Source organism: Rana temporaria, chromosome 4, assembly GCF_905171775.1.
Source record: "Rana temporaria chromosome 4, aRanTem1.1, whole genome shotgun sequence".
Taxonomy (NCBI): domain Eukaryota; kingdom Metazoa; phylum Chordata; class Amphibia; order Anura; family Ranidae; genus Rana; species Rana temporaria.
This window is the reverse complement of record NC_053492.1, coordinates 353768780-353785997: the sequence shown is the minus strand read 5'-3', so window position 1 is coordinate 353785997 and position 17218 is coordinate 353768780. Positions and strand designations below refer to the sequence as shown.

Sequence of the window (17218 nt, the reverse complement as noted above, 5' to 3'; positions counted from 1 at the left end):
GCATTTTGTTACTTGTTTTTACTTATTTTATTAAAACAATTTTCCTATTTCCAAAGGGTCACCGTGGTGGAGAGGAGGATAAAATTCAAAGTCTCCTGTTATATCTCCATTGACATTCAAACAAGTTTAAAGATCCTACCTACCAAGCATTGTTTGACCTTCTTTTTAATTAAAGAGGTCATATTCGTCTGGCGAGTAGGAAATCCTAACTAAGCACATCGGCTTTATTTCTGCAGAATCACTGCCAAATGGCGATGGTGTTATTTTTTATGTAACTTTTGCAACTTATCACTGAAAAATCTATGGACGTTACAAAGGAATTTTTCATTACTAAATAATATTGAGCACGTTGCACTTAAAAAATTGTTTATAAAGTTGATTTGTTTTTTCAATATAAGATATTGTTATAATTGTGGTCACATAACTATATCACTAGCGCCCCCTCACCACTGTTTACTATATATATATATTTATTTATTTATTTATTTATTACACACACATACTGTATATAATCTCTATATCTACACACACACATACTTTTAGTGACTATCTCCTGTGTCAATCTCAATAAAACATGATGTAGATGTATATACATACAACAATTCGTACAGTACACAACTAGAGATCTGTAAAATGACATCTATAAAACTGTTGCAGTAATACCAGTGAATATAATATATTTCTTTCTACATTAGTTTGCTATTTATGTAGTTTAGATTTTATAAATATACCTGTATCTTATAGATGTATTTATTGAAAAATGTACATCAAAATTACATTACATTTCTGCTTCATCTTACAATCAATAACTTCAACGATTATAAAAACATGTTTATAAATATATTGAAAGACATGAAAAACATATAAAAAAATTAGCAAAAAACGGTCCTATTCCCAAAAGTTCCATTTAATAAATAACATTGTCTGAGACCAGGAGGCCAATTGTTTAGTATGGTGATCCAAGCTCAAACAAATGATCATCCTGTAGTTTTGCATGATATCCACAAAGGTGTTAAAGAGTCCATTGAATGGAGCAAAATGCATTTTCCAAAAGCAGTCCACAGGCAATAGCAACCAGGGAGAGGGTTCGACTCACATTCAGGGTCACTAATGAGAAAAACAGGTACCGTATATATAAACATATATAAAAAAAAAAAGTATACACCAACATCTTGCAAGTGACTACATCACTAAAATTATGTCAGTTTAACCGCTTCAGCTCCGGAAGGTTTACCCCCCCCCCTTCATGATCAGGCCATTTTTTGCTATACGGCACTGCATTACTTTAACTGACAATTGCAGTCCTGCGATGCGGTACCCAAAAAAAATTAAATGATGTCCTTTTTTCACACAATTACAGCTTTCTTTTGGTGGTATTTGATCACCTCTGTGTTTTTTATTTTTTGTACTACAAACAAAAAAAGACTGACAATTTTGAAAAAAAACCCTCCTCACTTTCTGCTATAAAACATATCCAAAAAAAAAAAAGATTTTCTTCTTCAGTTTAGGCCAATATGTATTCTGCTTCATATTTTTGGTAAAAAAAAAAATCCCAATACAGTAAAAGATTGGATTGCGAGCATAATTTGTTCCGAAAACATACTTGTAATCCAAAGCGCTTGTACATCATAAGAATTACTGGAAACTCGAATGATTCGTTCCACAACCATTTATTCATAAGTCCTTCAGTTTATAGTCCATATAAAAAGATTATAGCAACGCGATCGGTTGCATAACCATAAAATGTCCATCCACAAATGGCAGCCCCCCCAAGGGGATTAGAAGCAAAATCCAGCACAAATGAGTATAAAAGAGAAGAGAGGCACCTCGAAGTGTAGCAATATGGTTACATTTAATGAAGGTACAACATTTAGCAACTCACATGGTTAATGATTAAAAGAGGTACATCTAAGTATGCAGGCACCAGGGGTAAAGCTGTTCACATAGAACATCCTCCGCACCGCTGGCTTTTACCCCTCTCAGTCTGCAATCATAAGCGGGAAGACTACCCTGCAGTAGAGCGATCTGAAAGCGAGGCTTGAAGTGCTCATGGAGCGCAGTGTGGAAGGGATGACATCGATGGCGGTGCGGAGGATGGTCTATGTGGATTTTACCCCGGATGCCTGCATACTTAGTGTTTTAATCATCAACCATGTGAGTTGCTAAATGTTGTACCTTCATTAAATGTAACCATATTGCTACACTTAGAGGCGCCTCTCTTTTCTTTTATACTCAGTTGTGACATGACGCTACTTGAAATACAAGCGATGTCTTGATATACAAGTCAAAATGTATTTAAAAAAATTCTTGTCTTGCAAAACACTCTCAAACCAAGGTTTTACTGTAAGCTTATATATATTGCTTGGTTTGCGCAAAAGTTATAGCGTCTACAAACTATGGGATATATTTATGGAATTTTTATTTATTTTTGCTAGTAATGGGAGAAAATCAACAATTTATAGCGGGACTGCGATATTGCGGCGGAAAAATCGGACACAGACACTTGACACTTTGTTGGAACCAGTGACAGTAATACAGTGATTAGTGCTAAAAATATGCACTGTCACTGTAGTAATGACACTGGCTGGGAAGGGGGTTAACATCAAGGGCAATCAAAGGGTTAAATGTGTTCCTAGGGAGTGCTTTCTAAAGGTGTGTGTGTGTGTGGGGGGGGGGGGGGGGGCTGGGTGCTTGTACTGTGAGAAGAAACACAAGATGACTGCTTTCCCTTGTTACAGAACGGCAACCTGCCTTGTTTACATAGGCAGATCGCCGTTCTGCCTGTGCCTCAAACGATCAGCGGGTCCCGGAGGACATCGCATCCGCCAGACCTGCTGATTATCGCCTGCTGTGATTGGACACAGCAGGAGCCAAATCACCAGGTTCGGCGGACGCATGTGCGTCCCACAGGCCCAAAAGTGCAGAACCACGTACCTGTGCAAGAGGTTAAAGTGGAACTAAACCCTCTTAATAGGGTTGTCCCGATACCACTTTAAGACAGAGTACAAGTATAAATCACACACATAGGTTGGACTTGATGGACTTGTGTCTTTTTTCAACCTCACCCAATATGTAACTATAATAAGTACTGATACAGATACTTATTTTTTTTATGTCATGTGACAGTGGCAATAATATGCAGCACAGTCAGTAGCTTTTTATTTTATTTATTTTTTACAATTATATATTTGTTATTAACCACTTGGTAACCGCCCTATAGCCGAAATACGGCTACAAGGCGGTTCCCTAACTCTAGGAGGGCGTCAATATACGTCCTCCCAGAGAGTCAGAATTGCGCGCCCGAGCGGGCGCGCACACGCGATCACCGGCGCTCGCAGCTACACGGATCGCGGTAAGGAGCCAATGGAAGCGGCTCCTTACCACGTGATCGCGCCGTCCAATGAAGGCGCGATCACTTGTAAACAAACCGGCGTCATGTAATGACGCCGGTTCCTCCCTCTCCTCTCTGTACCGTTCGGTACAGTGTGAGAGGAGAGGGAGGGGGGGGGGGGAGCGGGCGGCAGCAGCAGCTGCCGCACTGTGGGCTGGATCTGTGACAATTGCAGTCACAGATCCAGCCATCCCTGCGCAATACTCTGCAATATAAAAATAATAAGCGCTAAAGTATGAGTGCAATACTCTGCAATACCCCACCCCATACTCTGCAATACCCACCCCCCCATACTCTGCAATACCCACCCCCCCATACTCTGCAATACCCCCCCCCCCCATACTCTGCAATACCCCCCCCCCCATACTCTGCAATACCCCCCCCCCCCATACTCTGCAATACCCCCCCGCCATACTCTGCAATACCCTCAATACTCCAATACCTTGCAATACGTCGCCTATGGGGATTTTTAAGTAGCAACGTTTGGCGCAATTTCACGAGCGTGTGCAATTTTGAAGGGTGACATGTTGGGTATCTATTTACTCGGCGTAACTTCATCTTTCATATTATGCAAAAACATTGAGCTAACTTTACTGTTTTGTTTTTTTTTTTAAGCACAAAACTGTTTTTTTTTAAAAACACACGTTCAAAAAATTGATGCGAAAATACCGTGCAAGATAAAAAGTTGCAACAACCGCCATTGTATTCTCTAGGGTCTTTGAAAAAAAAGCATATATAATGTTTTGGGTTTCTATGTAATTTTTTAGCAAATAAATGATGATTTTTACATGTAGGAGAGAAATGTCAAAATTGGCCTGGGTGCTCCAGAACGCCTGATGGTGCTCCCTGCATGTTGGGCCTCTCTATGTGTAAAAGTCGCACACATGTGGTATCACTATACTCGGGAGGAATAGCAGAATGTGTTTTGGGGTGTAATTTGTAGTATGCATATGCTGTGTGTGAGAAATAACCTGCTAATATGACAGAAACTAGATTTTTTTTTTTTTTTTTTACAGAATTTTCAGTCTTTTTTCTTTTATAGCGCAAAAAATAAAAACCGCAGAGGTGATCAAATACCACCAAAGAAAGCTCTATTTGTGTGAAAAAAAGGACAAAAATTTCAGATGGGTACAATGTTGTATGACTGAGTAATTGTCATTCAAATTGTGAGAGCACTGAAAGCTGAAAATTGGTCTGGTGATTAAGGGGGTTTTCGTGCCCAGTGGTTAATAAATATATATTTTTTAAAGTAGATATATATGGGGTTGGGGAGCACGGAGGAACACAGAGGGGAGCTGAAGAAGGATACAGGGGACACTCGGGAACAACAGGGGACACTCGGGAAGAATCGGTGCAGCGGCGGGGAAGTTATAATCACCGATCTCCCTCTGTGCTTCTCCTCCTCTCCCCTCCGTGACTTTCGGTGCTTTATCGAAAGCCACACAGGCAGATTGGCGATTATAATTTCCCCGCCGCCGCACCGATTGTTCCTGACTGTCCAGGTATCGGACTAGGCATCGGGAGCATTTGCACGAGTACAAGTACTCCTGCTAATACTCGGTATCAGGACAACCCTACCCCTTATACTTTACAACATGGGTGCCAAGTAAGCTGCAATCTTCGTGTGATCAGTTATGATACAAGCCATTTGATGGCCTTTACAGTTTTGTTGAGCCCACTAGCACTTTTAAAAATGATCATTCCCAGCATGCCTTCATTTTAATTGTTTTGAGAATTTTTTCTTCAGTTGAAATTTTTTTCATAACCTAAAATTCAGTACTATGAGTTTAAAAACAAAAATAAAATATGTTACCTCGGATGGCCTGGGTGTTTGAAGTCAGCACAAACAGAGTGATCAGCCTTAGACACATGGGAGTGTAGTCATGTTCCCAAATGACCGCCGGAATCAGCAGGAGCTTCCCATAGCTGGATAACAACAGTGCTTTAAGAAGAAGAGCAAACTCAGAACCTGACTTCAAAGGCTTCAGCCTGGCTACAAACAGAACAATGAAGATTCCCAAGAGGTAGGCTGTCTGTTCTGTGGAGAAAATAAAATAGAAATACACATTTTACCTCATCTATGAATGCAGTGAACAAAACACAATGTTCCTTTTATGGATACATAAAATACCGTATTCTGTAAATGGATTTAATTTTGGAGGCCTTACAAGCCAATCTCACATATCAGCCAAAACATTTTTTTATATATTTTTACTTAAAAAATAAAATAAAAAATAAAAAATCTAATGTACGGTAAGGGCTGGTTCACACTACAAAAACGCACTCCAGATCCGTTCTGTATGCTTCTTTTTGATGCGTTGTCAGATGCATCCCAGATGCTTTTTTTCCTGTTCTTTTTTTTTTACTTTACTGTAATAGGGTCTGGTGCATTTTTAATGTGTTCCAGTGCATTCCGGTGCGTTTTTGATGCATTTTATACAAGACCAGTGCAGGAAAAGCAGGTTTTATTTTTCTGGAACTGGAAAGCGCTGCTGGAACTGATTGCTCTGTTATAAACGATGCCATTGGAAACCGTATAACCTACTTTCATTGCATTTTTAATACAAAAAAAAAAAACGCATGTAGTATGACCTGGACCTCAGTTTGGATTTTGACCTCCATGCTTTTCATTGTTGAGATTACGTATTTTTTCTTAGCTCGTTTATCAAACTTATTATAAACTATGGGGCAGATCCACATACAAATAGATGGGCGCAGCGTATGTGAGATACGCTACACCGCTGTAACTTACTTTTGGCAGGTTCGAATCCCCAAAGAATTTGCGCCGTAAGTTACGGCGGCGTAGTCTATCTCTGGCGGCGTAAGGGCGCGGAATTCAAATCGGCGATTAGGGGGGCGTGTTTCAATTAAATGAAGCGCGTCCCCGCACCGAATGAACTGCGCATGCGCCGTCCCTAAATTTCCCGCCGTGCATTGCGCTAAATGACGTCGCAAGGACTTCATTTTTTTTTAACATAGACATGAATTACGTCATCCCGATTCACGGACGACTTGCGCAAACAAAAAAAAAAAAATTCTAATTAAACGCGGGAACGACGGCCATACTTAACATAGCAAGTCTAACTATACGCGACGAAATAGCAGCTTTAACTATACGCCGAAAAAAGCAGACTAGAGACGCCGTAAAAAAATGCGACGGCTGCTCGTACGTTCGTGGATCGTCGGAAATTGCTAATTGCATACCTGACGCGGAAAACGCCGGCGTACGAAGAAGTACACTTGTCGGATCTAACCCAGAAGCCGTTGTATCTTGTTTTGAGGATTCAAAACAACGATACACCGCAGGAAATTTGAAAGTACGCCGGCATATCAGTAGATACACAGGCGTACTCGCTCTGTGGATCTGCCCCTATATCTTTATTCTCTCAGATGTTTGTAAATTCTGAATATATACACAAGATCTCATGACATGATAGTATGTTGATGGACATTGCAATGTTTAGTTTTACCCAAAGCAGCTATTCCAAACAGTCTGTAGAAATCCCATTCCTTTGCATATCTAATGAAATCCTCAGGATCTGTGTGGTTGCTGGATCCAGGCAGCTGTCGCCATCTAGTGTAAGCTTCACACAGCAGACAAAATATACAGAGCTTGCCCTGAATCTGGTAAAAAGAAAACACTGCCTTACTTCTAAGCACATGATTGCATACATGATTATTTTCACACACACACACACACACACACAAAAAAAGGCTACTGCCATATTTTTTTTTTCTTTTAATACATTTTAGTACAGTGTGCGGCAAAAAATGTTTTCACAGAAATTAAGCGTGCCGATTTTATAACAAAAAAAATTCAACTTCACACTCTTAATCGCAAAAGGGATTTTTAATAAATAAAATGCTGTAAAGGACTTTAGTAGTGAGAAATAAACATCCACCACCACTGTAACCCCCTGCACATCTGCCCTACCACTGTATCACCCTGCTCATCTGTCCCACTACTGAATCACCTTCTGATCTATCCTAGGACTGAACCCATGTAACCCGCATTCTCATCTGCCCCACCAATGTACCTCCTGCACATCTGTCTCACCTCTGTATCCCCCTGCTCTCCTACCCCACCACTGTAACCCCCTGCTCCTCTGTCCTACCAATACACCTCTTTTCACATCTGCCCCACTGCTCTACCCCCCCTGCTTTTCTGTCCCACCACTGAACCCCTTCTCATCTGCCCCAACACTAAACCCACACCCCCCTGCTCATCTGGCCCAACACTGTTTTTCCCTGCTCATCTGTCCCACTGCTGAACCCCCTTCTCATCTCTTCCACCACTTTACCTCCCTGCTCATTTTCCCCACTGCTGTACCCTCCTGCTTATCTGCTTCACTGCGGTACCCTCTGCTCATCTATGATACGCGTGATATGCAAAGTGGCGAAAGGAAGCAGAGATGAGACACATCAACCTGTCCTGGCACACTCATCCTGCTGACCCACCTCTCGCATCCAACCCACATGCTTCTATGAGATGTATGGAATGTATGAGATGTCACATAAAAGCATCTGGAATGGATGCACGATGACCTCAGGTCAGGGGTATTTTCTGAAAGCAATGGGCCTCTGTGCAGGATCATAAGTTGTGCCCCGGCAGCTGAGAAAAAAAATTGCGGCGCTCGGTGCCACAGGAAAAGTTGGGTGTGATTTTCATTGCGCTGAATACTGGCTCTGGCTTAAAGGGACACAGAGTGCTGAGGGGTTCAGTAGTAAGTGACGCAAAAGGTTCAGAATTGGCTTTAGCAGTGGCCAATGACAGTCCTCCTCCTCCTGGAAACAGGGACCACCCCCCCCCCCCCCAAGCAGAACTGCACCCAATCTCTTCCCCATCACAAAAGCAGGTAGAGAACCAAACAATGTTTCCCATCTTTTACAATGTGTTGGGACACAGTGCCTCCCCCCCTGTGCAGGTGTAGCGTGGAAAATTCTGAAACTGTTATGCACTCGTGTCTCACTGACACTTCCCTGCAATGCTCTGCTGATGGGGAGGGAGTCGAGTGCCGGCAAAACAGGCTTTGTGTGCCGGGGGTTGCCTACCACTGCTATATTGCATAAAATCCAAGAAAAGACAGAAATATTTTCCTCTGAAGCTCTCCACAAAATTGCAAGAATTTATCAAAAATTATTTTTCTGTTGAACTCCATGGAATCAACCAGAGCAACCTAAAGAAACTCCCTAAATATATAAAAATTTGCATACATTGGTTTCTTTGGAAAAACATAAAGCTGACAAAAAGGGGATATTTACTAAAACTGGAGCGTGCAAAATCTGGTGCAGCTCTGCATAGAAACCAATCAGCTTCAAGGTTTTATTTGTCAAAGCTTAATTGAACAAGCTGAGTTTAGAAGCTGATTGGCTAGCGTTGCACCAGATTTTGCACTCTCCGGTTTTAGTAAATTAACCAATTTTTGTAACTTTTTTTGCCATGAGTAAGCGTTACTAAATCCACAACAGTAAAATCAGTCTGCATATGCAGTAAAGTATTCTTGTTATACTCCCTGTGGAATCCTTCCGAATTGTGTAAAAGGGCTGATTGATCCTATCTTCTCTGATCTTCCCCTTCTTCCACAGCCCCCAATCAATCTGCTGATAGTACAGAGCCTTGGGGTCATGCTGCACATGCTCAGTTTGGTGTGTATTGCTTGAGAGTTTTAAATAGGAAGGAGCGGTATACATACAGCTCCTCTCACCGCTCCAAAGATGCTGCTTGCAGGAGATTTTTTTCTCTACTGCCAGAGCATCGCCTCAGTGTGAAAGCCCTCGGGCTTTCACATTGAGAATGCTAGGCAGGAGTTTTTCAGGCGGTATTTAGGCACTATTTTTAAAGCTATACCGCCTGAAAAACTCCTCAGTGTGAAAGACTTTGCCAGGTGATGTGCTGTCGACTTGAGTACTACTGTAATATCAGATCGAAGTCACATCAATATAGATGAGGATCCGACTTGGAGGCGACATCCAAAGTCTATGGGCACAGAAGTGGCTTCAGTAGTGCTAGACTAACATAGGATTTCACATGTCAAGCGACCTGGGGTCTCACAAGTGGGATCCCCAGTCGTATCAGAGTGTGAACTGAGGATTACTGATAGTGAATCAATCAATGTTCTTTATAGCACATGTACAAGGAAGTTCACCTGCAACAAAAGTTTGGTGAATTTCAGAATAACCGATTTATAAATATGTCCCTAGAAGTTGTTCTTATCTCATATCACACAGTGTTTGCCCAGGTTTAGGTCAAGCTATTTGTGTACTAAGTGCACTTGTAAGCACATTTATACTCCTAATGATATCACTTGTTTGTAAAGTAACGTGAGCTATTGAACTGTAGTACACATAGTAAAAAAATGTTTTTCCTTATCTTGGCTAAATGCAATTTGTATGTTACATGTCAAGAGACTTACATTGATTTTTGTGTTAAACAGGATGTGTCTGTATGCTTGTGCTTTGCATAGCATGGCATTAATCAGGATAATGACTGGATCATATTCTATGTACTTGTCCACCGGTTTTTGGCAGGATTTCTGAAAGAGACAATAAAATAAATAACAGCATTGAAATATATCAATACTTAGCATGTAATTTTACAAATTACAAAAGGAATCCGGTCTACTAATTTAAAAATTACTAGGGTGGGCATTGTTTCAATACCTGACCACCAAACATTCCTTATAGAAAATAGGGTTGTAAGCGTTTTGCCGATAGAAAAGAAAAAAAAAAAAAAAAAGGTGCAGATATTGGCCGAAAATAAATTCATAGTCTTTATCCATGATATTTATTAAAAAATATTATATTCTTTTTTATTATTTTTTTTTTAACCAAGTGCAACCTAAATTTTTGGTTTCGGTCCAGAATTTTCATTTCAGTGCACCACTAGAAATTATACCTAAATTTATGAACACTCAGCAGAAGTCACCTAAAGAAAAAACAGTTTGGAAAATCCAAAAACCTATCTGTAATTCATTGGTTGGACTATTTTCTATACAGGGAGGTCCCTATAAACATTATAATTTTCATTGCATCCAGGTAAATTTCCTAGACTGAATGACACATTCACAGCATACACTTGACAATCTAATTAAAACTAAAATTAAAAATCTTCTTTTATGTTGTAAGCTCTGCCTGTCTGATGGTCATCTTTCCACATCTTTATATGCAGAGAACAGCACAATGATAATAACAAGTTTCCAGCATGACTGATCATTGTCCCACTGTAGCAAGGGAATAACTTAGATTTTTTTATTAACATTCTGGAATAGAAAAGCTTTGGAAACTTTTAAAAGTTCCGGAAATTCATTACAACTGGTAACAATTCCCAGTACTTCCTCCCATGTAACAGTGCTTGGTTAAGCAGCCAATCATTGGGCCTGAGCACTGCCACAAGACTGGGGGAGTGATCTCCCCACTTCCCATAGGGTCCAACATCAACTGACACTAGGGATTTTAGTGCCAGTTTCAACAAGGGTAGGAGCAACATGTGAGAGTTGGCAAAGTGAGTGAAGCCCTATACACACTATCAGTTTTCCTGCAGGTTTTTCTCTTCAGGTTTACCAAAACCATCTAATACGAGGTCAGACCTTAAAGTGTAAGTAAACCCACCTATCATTTTCAGCCAAGGAAGCTGCCATCTTGGCCTATGTTTAATCTTCAACTGCCATGGAGCGGCACATGTGATCAGTTATGACACCAGCCATTGGATGGTTTGACAGTTTGGTTGAGAGCACAACCAATGTGACAGTTAGCAATCCCGGCATGCCGGAAATGTAACTGCTTTTTGAAAAACTGTTAAATCGATGGGTTTACTTCCGCTTTAAAGGAACACTAAAGGCAAGATTTTTTTTGTTTAAAAATAACAGACATGTTATACTTGCCACCACTGTGCAGTTCGTTTTGCACAGAGTGTCCCCGATCCGTGTCTTCTGGGGTCCCTCGGCGGCTGTCTCTGCTCCTCCTCGCAAAAGCTTTCCACCTTCATACGAGCTCCCTCGCATGGTGGAAAGCTTTTGCGAGTGCGCTCCCGTGATACAGCAGTGGCCATAGCCGCCGACTGCATCACTCGGCCCCGCCCCCCAGCGCTGCGCCATCCGCTGTGATTGACAGCAGCGCCAGCCAATGGCTGCGCTGCTATCAATCCGCCCAGCCTAGCCAATCAACGGCCAGGCTGGGAACCGAACAGGATGACGAGAACGCGACCGGGACTTTCGAGGGGTAAGGTAAGTAAAACGGGGGCTCGGTGCTGTCAGATTTTTTTTTACCTTAATGCATAGGATGCATTAAGGTAAAAAAACTTTTACCTTTACAACCCCTTTAAGAGTTTAAATTCGTATGCAATCAGGCAGGCCCTTGCACTACATGGTTTTGGTAAACCTGAAGAGGAAAACCTGCAGGAAAACTGAAAGTGTGTATGGGGCTTACCAGGGGTTTGGCCCTTTACAGATACACTATTACTTTACCCTGAATTAGCAAGTGATAATCTTATAGGAAACCTGCAATGAGGAAAGCACTTGCATACAACTGAATACACCTACTTCAGAAAACTCTGGATTTCTAGCAGTCATGTTGATCCAATAGCTTAACTGCCAGACAACCTGCATATTCATTAGGATGACAGCCTCATTTTTAGGCACTTTCACCAGCCAATTTACAGTTATGCTCATAAGTTTACATACCCTGGCAGAATTGATAAATTCTTGGTAATTTTTTAGAGAATATGAATAACACAAAAACTTTTCTTTCACTCATGGTTAGTGTTTGGATGATGCCATTTATTATCAATCAACTATGTTTACTCTTTTTAAATCATAATGACAACAGAAATTAGCCAAATTACCCTGATCAAAAGTTTACATACCCCAATTCTCAAAACCGTGCATTGCCCCCTTTAACATCAATAACAGCTTGAAGTCTTTTGTGGTATTTGTGAATGAGGCTCTTTATCCTCTCAGATGGTAAAGCTGCCCATTCCTCTTGGCAAAAAGCCTTCAGTTCCTGGAAATTCTTGGGCTGTGTTGCATGAACTGCACGTTTGAGATCACCCCAGAGTGGCTCAATGTAATTGAGGTCAGGGGACTGAGATGGCCACTCCAGAGCCTTCACTTTATTCTGCTGTAGGCAATGACAGGTTGACTTGGCCTTGTGTTTTGGATCATTGTCATGTTGGAATGTCCAAGTACGTCCCATACGCAGCTTCCTGGCAGATAGATGCAAATGTTCCTCCAGTATTTTTGATAACATTCTGCATTCATCTTGCCACCGTAGCTCACACATCCCCAAAACATCAGCGATCCACCTCCGTGTTTCACAGTAGGAATGGTGTATCTTTCATCATAGGCCTTGTTGACTCCTCTCCAAATGTAGTGTTTATGGTTGTGGCCAAAAAGCTCTAGTTTGGTCTCAGCATTCTAAATGACTTTGTGCCAGAATGTTTGAGGCTTGTCTCTGTGTGTGGTTAGTGTATTGCAAGCGGAATACTTTGTGGCATTTGTATAGGAATGGCTTTCTTTTGGCGACTCAACCTAACAGCCCATTTTTCTTCAAGTGCCTCCTTATTGTGCATCGTGAAACAGCCACACCACGTTTTCAGAGAGTCCTGTATTTCACCTGAAGTTATTTGTGGGTTTTTCTTTGCATCCCAAACAATTTTCCTGGCAGTTGTGGCTGAAATTTTAGTTGGTCTACCTGACCATGGTTTGGTTTCAACAGAACCCCTCATTTTTCACTTCTTAATTAGCATTTCAACACTGCCAATTGCCATTCTCAATTCCTTGAATATCTTTTTATATCCCTTTCCTGTTTTATACAGTTTAACTACCTTTTCCCGCAGATCCCTTAACAATTATTTTGCTTTCCCGATGATTTAGAATCCAGAAAGGTCAGTGCAGCACTGGATGAAAGATGCAAGGGTCTGTCAGGAGTCCAGAAACTCATTGACCTTTTGTACACACACACACCAATTAAAGGTAACCAGCCTCACCTGTGATCTTTTTGCTTTTAATAGCCATTTAAAACCCTTTGTATCAAATTGTGTGCATGTTTTCAGGCCAAAATCACCAGGGTATGTAAACTTTTGATCAGGGTAATTTGGGTAGTTTCTGTTGCAATTATGATTTAAAAAGAGTAAACAAAGTTGATAATAAATGGCTTCAGCCAAACACCAACCATGAGTGAAAGAAATGTTTTTGTGTAGTCTTTCATACTCTGAAAAATGGCCAAGAAATCATAAATTCTGCCAGGGTATGTAAACTTATGAGCACAACCGTATTATTCACCCACTATGCAGCTTCTTTATCTTGTAATCTTTGCCTATGTTCCACTTTAAGTGCCATTATTGCTGCCCCAGGTTTCCTGTTTCATGTGAGCTCCTTACTCCTAAAGCATTCTATAGGGCAACCATTGCATACAGGCACTGGGGTTGTGTCTCCCTACACTATGAGGAGATTTACTAAAACTGGACCATGAAGAATTCATTGCAGCTCTACAAAAAAAAAAAAAAAAACAGCTTCCATTTTTATTGTCAAAGCTTAAAGTGGCTGTAAACCCAATTCATGAAATTTGAGCTGGTCACATATATCTGCAGTATTTTGTTCTCTCTCTTCAAAGATCTAAATCCCCTAGCTCTCTCCTGAACTGTTCCCTCTGTTATCAGCCTGATAACTCCTGACAAATTCTCTGACACTTTAGATAAATGCAGCCTGAAATTTCTATCAGGGGAGGTTACTAAAATAGATTAACAGGGAGCTGGCCTTAATACAAAACACTTCTGAGAGTCTCTGTCTATGATGAGAGGGGGGTGTGTGCCTTTACGTCAATCAGCAATTTTAGCTATCTTGGCTGTATGTCCAGGCATCACACTCTGTTAAACAGGAAGAGATATCGAACAGGATCTGAACTTTCTAAAACAGTGTATAAATGTGAAGACAGCAGAAATACATGTAAAACCTATGTAGGGGGATTTGGTTTATCTCTGTGTATCATCTGAGGCTGTTCACTTCACTGGGTGTATGGAGGGTTTACATCCACTTTAATTGAACAAACTGAAGTCAAAAGCCGACTGGCTAACATGCACAGCTGCACCAGATTCTGAGGGCTCCAGTTTTAGTAAATATGCCCCTACGTTCCACTTTAAGCTTGTGCCATGACTGCTGCCCCAGGTTTCCTGTTTTAGGGTGGATTCTTTCTCTTGCAGCATTCCATGGGGCCACCTTTGCATGCAGAGACTGGAATTGTGTCTCCCTGCCCTGTGTTCATTAAAAGAAACGCACAGTTCCAGCCCTATATACAACGATGGCAAGGAACTCTGCTGATACTCTTCTTTTTCTCCCTTTTCCAAGCTGACAGATTGGCTCAAGAGTAAACTGTCCACTGTTAAAGAGGAAGTAAACCCTCTGTAATATATTTTTTATTAAATACACCTGCAAGAGAAAGGCATAATGAGCTAGTATGCACAGCATACTAGCTCATTATGTGTCACTTACCTGAGAACGAAGCCCGCCTCGGTCCCGTCCAGCGCCGCCGCCATTTCCACTGGAACTACTTCCTTGTTTTTGCCGCTCCGGCGCTGTAATTGGCCTGAGTGGCGATGACGTCACTCCCGCGCATGGGACGGCAGGTCCCCGCGTAATACGCAAAATCACGGCATTAACCCCGTTAATGCCATTGAAAAAAAACTGCACTTTCAGTGCGCCTGCGCCGTTGTCTACGACGAGCATGCGCTGTAGACATCGGCGCCTGTCTTTTCTGCAAATATCTCCTAAACCTTTTAGGTTTGGGAGATAGTTGTTGCACCTACAGGTAAGCCTTAGACCCCTTTCACACTGAAGCATTTTTACAGAGTTTTAGCGTTAAGAATAGCACTATTAAAACGCTCATGAAATGCTCTCCATGCATCTCAATGGACCCTTTCACACTGAGTCCTGCAAGCAGCATCTTTGGAGCAGCTTTTGGCCGCTGAAAAAAAGAAAACGCTCCAAAAACGCCCCTCTCCATTGAAATGAATTGAAAGCGCTGTAAAAACGCCTTGCCCTTTCACACTGAGGCGTTGCACTGGAGGGGCGTTGAGAAAAGTCCTGCAAGCACTTTACAGGCTTTTTTTTTTAATGCCAAAGCGCCTGAAAAACGCTTGATTAACGCCTGAAAAACGCCCCAGTGTTAAAGGGGCCTTAATCTAGGCTTACCTGTAGGTTAAAGTGGGTTAAAGGGGTTTACAACCACTTTAACTCTTTTCTGTGAATACCAGGAGCTCAGGGGGAACAGTGCTGAAAAAGCAGGAGACAACAACATTGAAAGTTGTAAACTGCAAGTGCTGGGGCAAGAATTTTAACAAATAGTGAGGTTTTAATTTAACCTTTAAGGAGGACCTGAACTGTGATGGCAATGCCCAAAAAAAAGCAGAAAAAAAGTCAAAAATTTGGCTGCAGGCACCCAGATGATTTTTGCCCATTACTAAGTTATTGTTCCTTGTTCTGCATGGTCTGTGTGGAGGCGGCCACCTTGGTAGAGAAGCAGGGCTTTGCTCCCTCATGTCAGTGCTACCCTCATCATGACAGTGACTAGCAGCCAGAGGCAGTAGTGCCTTAAATGAATGCACGGTATATATGAACGTCTATGAGGCTGCAGGCAAAAGGAAGTCCACTTCTATTTTTTAGGAGAAATTCCAGGCAAAAGGTACATTATTTTAGGGCACTGCTATAAGCAACCCTCTAAATCCAATCTTAAATACTAACCCTTTATCTAATACATAACCACAAATAACCCCTAGATTACCATACTTATGTTAGTGAGGACTGGAAACATCAGCCTCTAACTTCTGTTACTCACAACCCTGCAAGCTACTGATTCATTAACTCGGTACTGTGCATTAAATGGTAAACACAAGGTAAAAAGCCACCTATATATTGCTTAAAAACGTTTCTAACCCAGGAAAAGGAAGTTCTAACAGTTCACAAAGTTCATACATTAATAAAAAATGTTGATGCCTCAACCAAACTTACACAGATAGTGATCTTCAGTACTCCATGTTTGTAATCTCTGTACAGTTCATTGGACTCCTCATTGCATTCAATGCAGCGATATACTGGCTTCTTACTTTCATGCTTTCCATACATAACGCTGCACTGTAATCACAGGATACATGTCAACCAATCATCAATAGTATATTATGTAATACCTTCAAATACTAAAATAAATAAATTGCTCACATTTACATACTGCAGCTGTGTAGTCAGTAGCAGAAATGTGCAGGAAAAACTAAGTTACTTACTGGTAACGTTCTTTCCCGGAGTCTTTCAAGACAGCCACCTAAGAGACCTTGGCTCCTCCCCTCTGTAGGAAACACAGCGCCAGCCTTCTATAAATTTACTCCTCCCCTGCTGGCTTCTCAGTTCTTAAAAAAGCACCTCCAGCGCTGGGGAGACACAAGAACATATGATACACATATTCAAACTATATCACATTTCCTGTAAGGAAACTTTCTATATTTTGAACATTTTGGTGGGTACCGGGCTGTCCTGAAAGACTCTGGGAAAGAACGTTACCAGTAAGTAACTTTGTTTTTCCCCCTAAATGTCTTTCAGGATAGCCACCTGAGAGGATAAGTGAGCACTTACCCCTAAGGGGGAACTAAGGCTTGTAAAACCTTGCGTCCAACAGTCTGATCTTTTGCAGACCAGGAGGTCCACTCTGTAGTGTCTTACAAAAGTAGTAAAGCTGGACCATGTTGCCGCTTTACAAATCTGTTCCGGCGTTGCTCCAGCTCTCTCTGCCTGCGACGCTGCCATTGATCTTGTAGAATGTGCCCTTATACCCTCTGGCATCTGCATT

The 17218-nt window shown here is 41.4% G+C and overlaps 1 protein-coding gene across 1 annotated transcript in view; it reads right to left on the bottom strand.

The window, feature by feature from the left end:
• Positions 1-736: 736 nt before the first annotated feature.
• The window catches only part of ARV1 (ARV1 homolog, fatty acid homeostasis modulator), a 37377-nt gene continuing 20895 nt past the window's right edge, over positions 737-17218 (bottom strand). The window contains exons 2-6 of the mRNA XM_040350840.1: positions 16390-16512; positions 9805-9924; positions 6862-7015; positions 5205-5429; positions 737-1107 (exon numbers count right to left, since the gene is read on the bottom strand). Of these exons, the coding sequence (XP_040206774.1) occupies positions 1013-1107; positions 5205-5429; positions 6862-7015; positions 9805-9924; positions 16390-16503 (708 nt within the window). The 5' untranslated portion in view covers positions 16504-16512 and the 3' untranslated portion in view covers positions 737-1012. The remainder of the gene's footprint in view (positions 1108-5204; positions 5430-6861; positions 7016-9804; positions 9925-16389; positions 16513-17218) is intronic.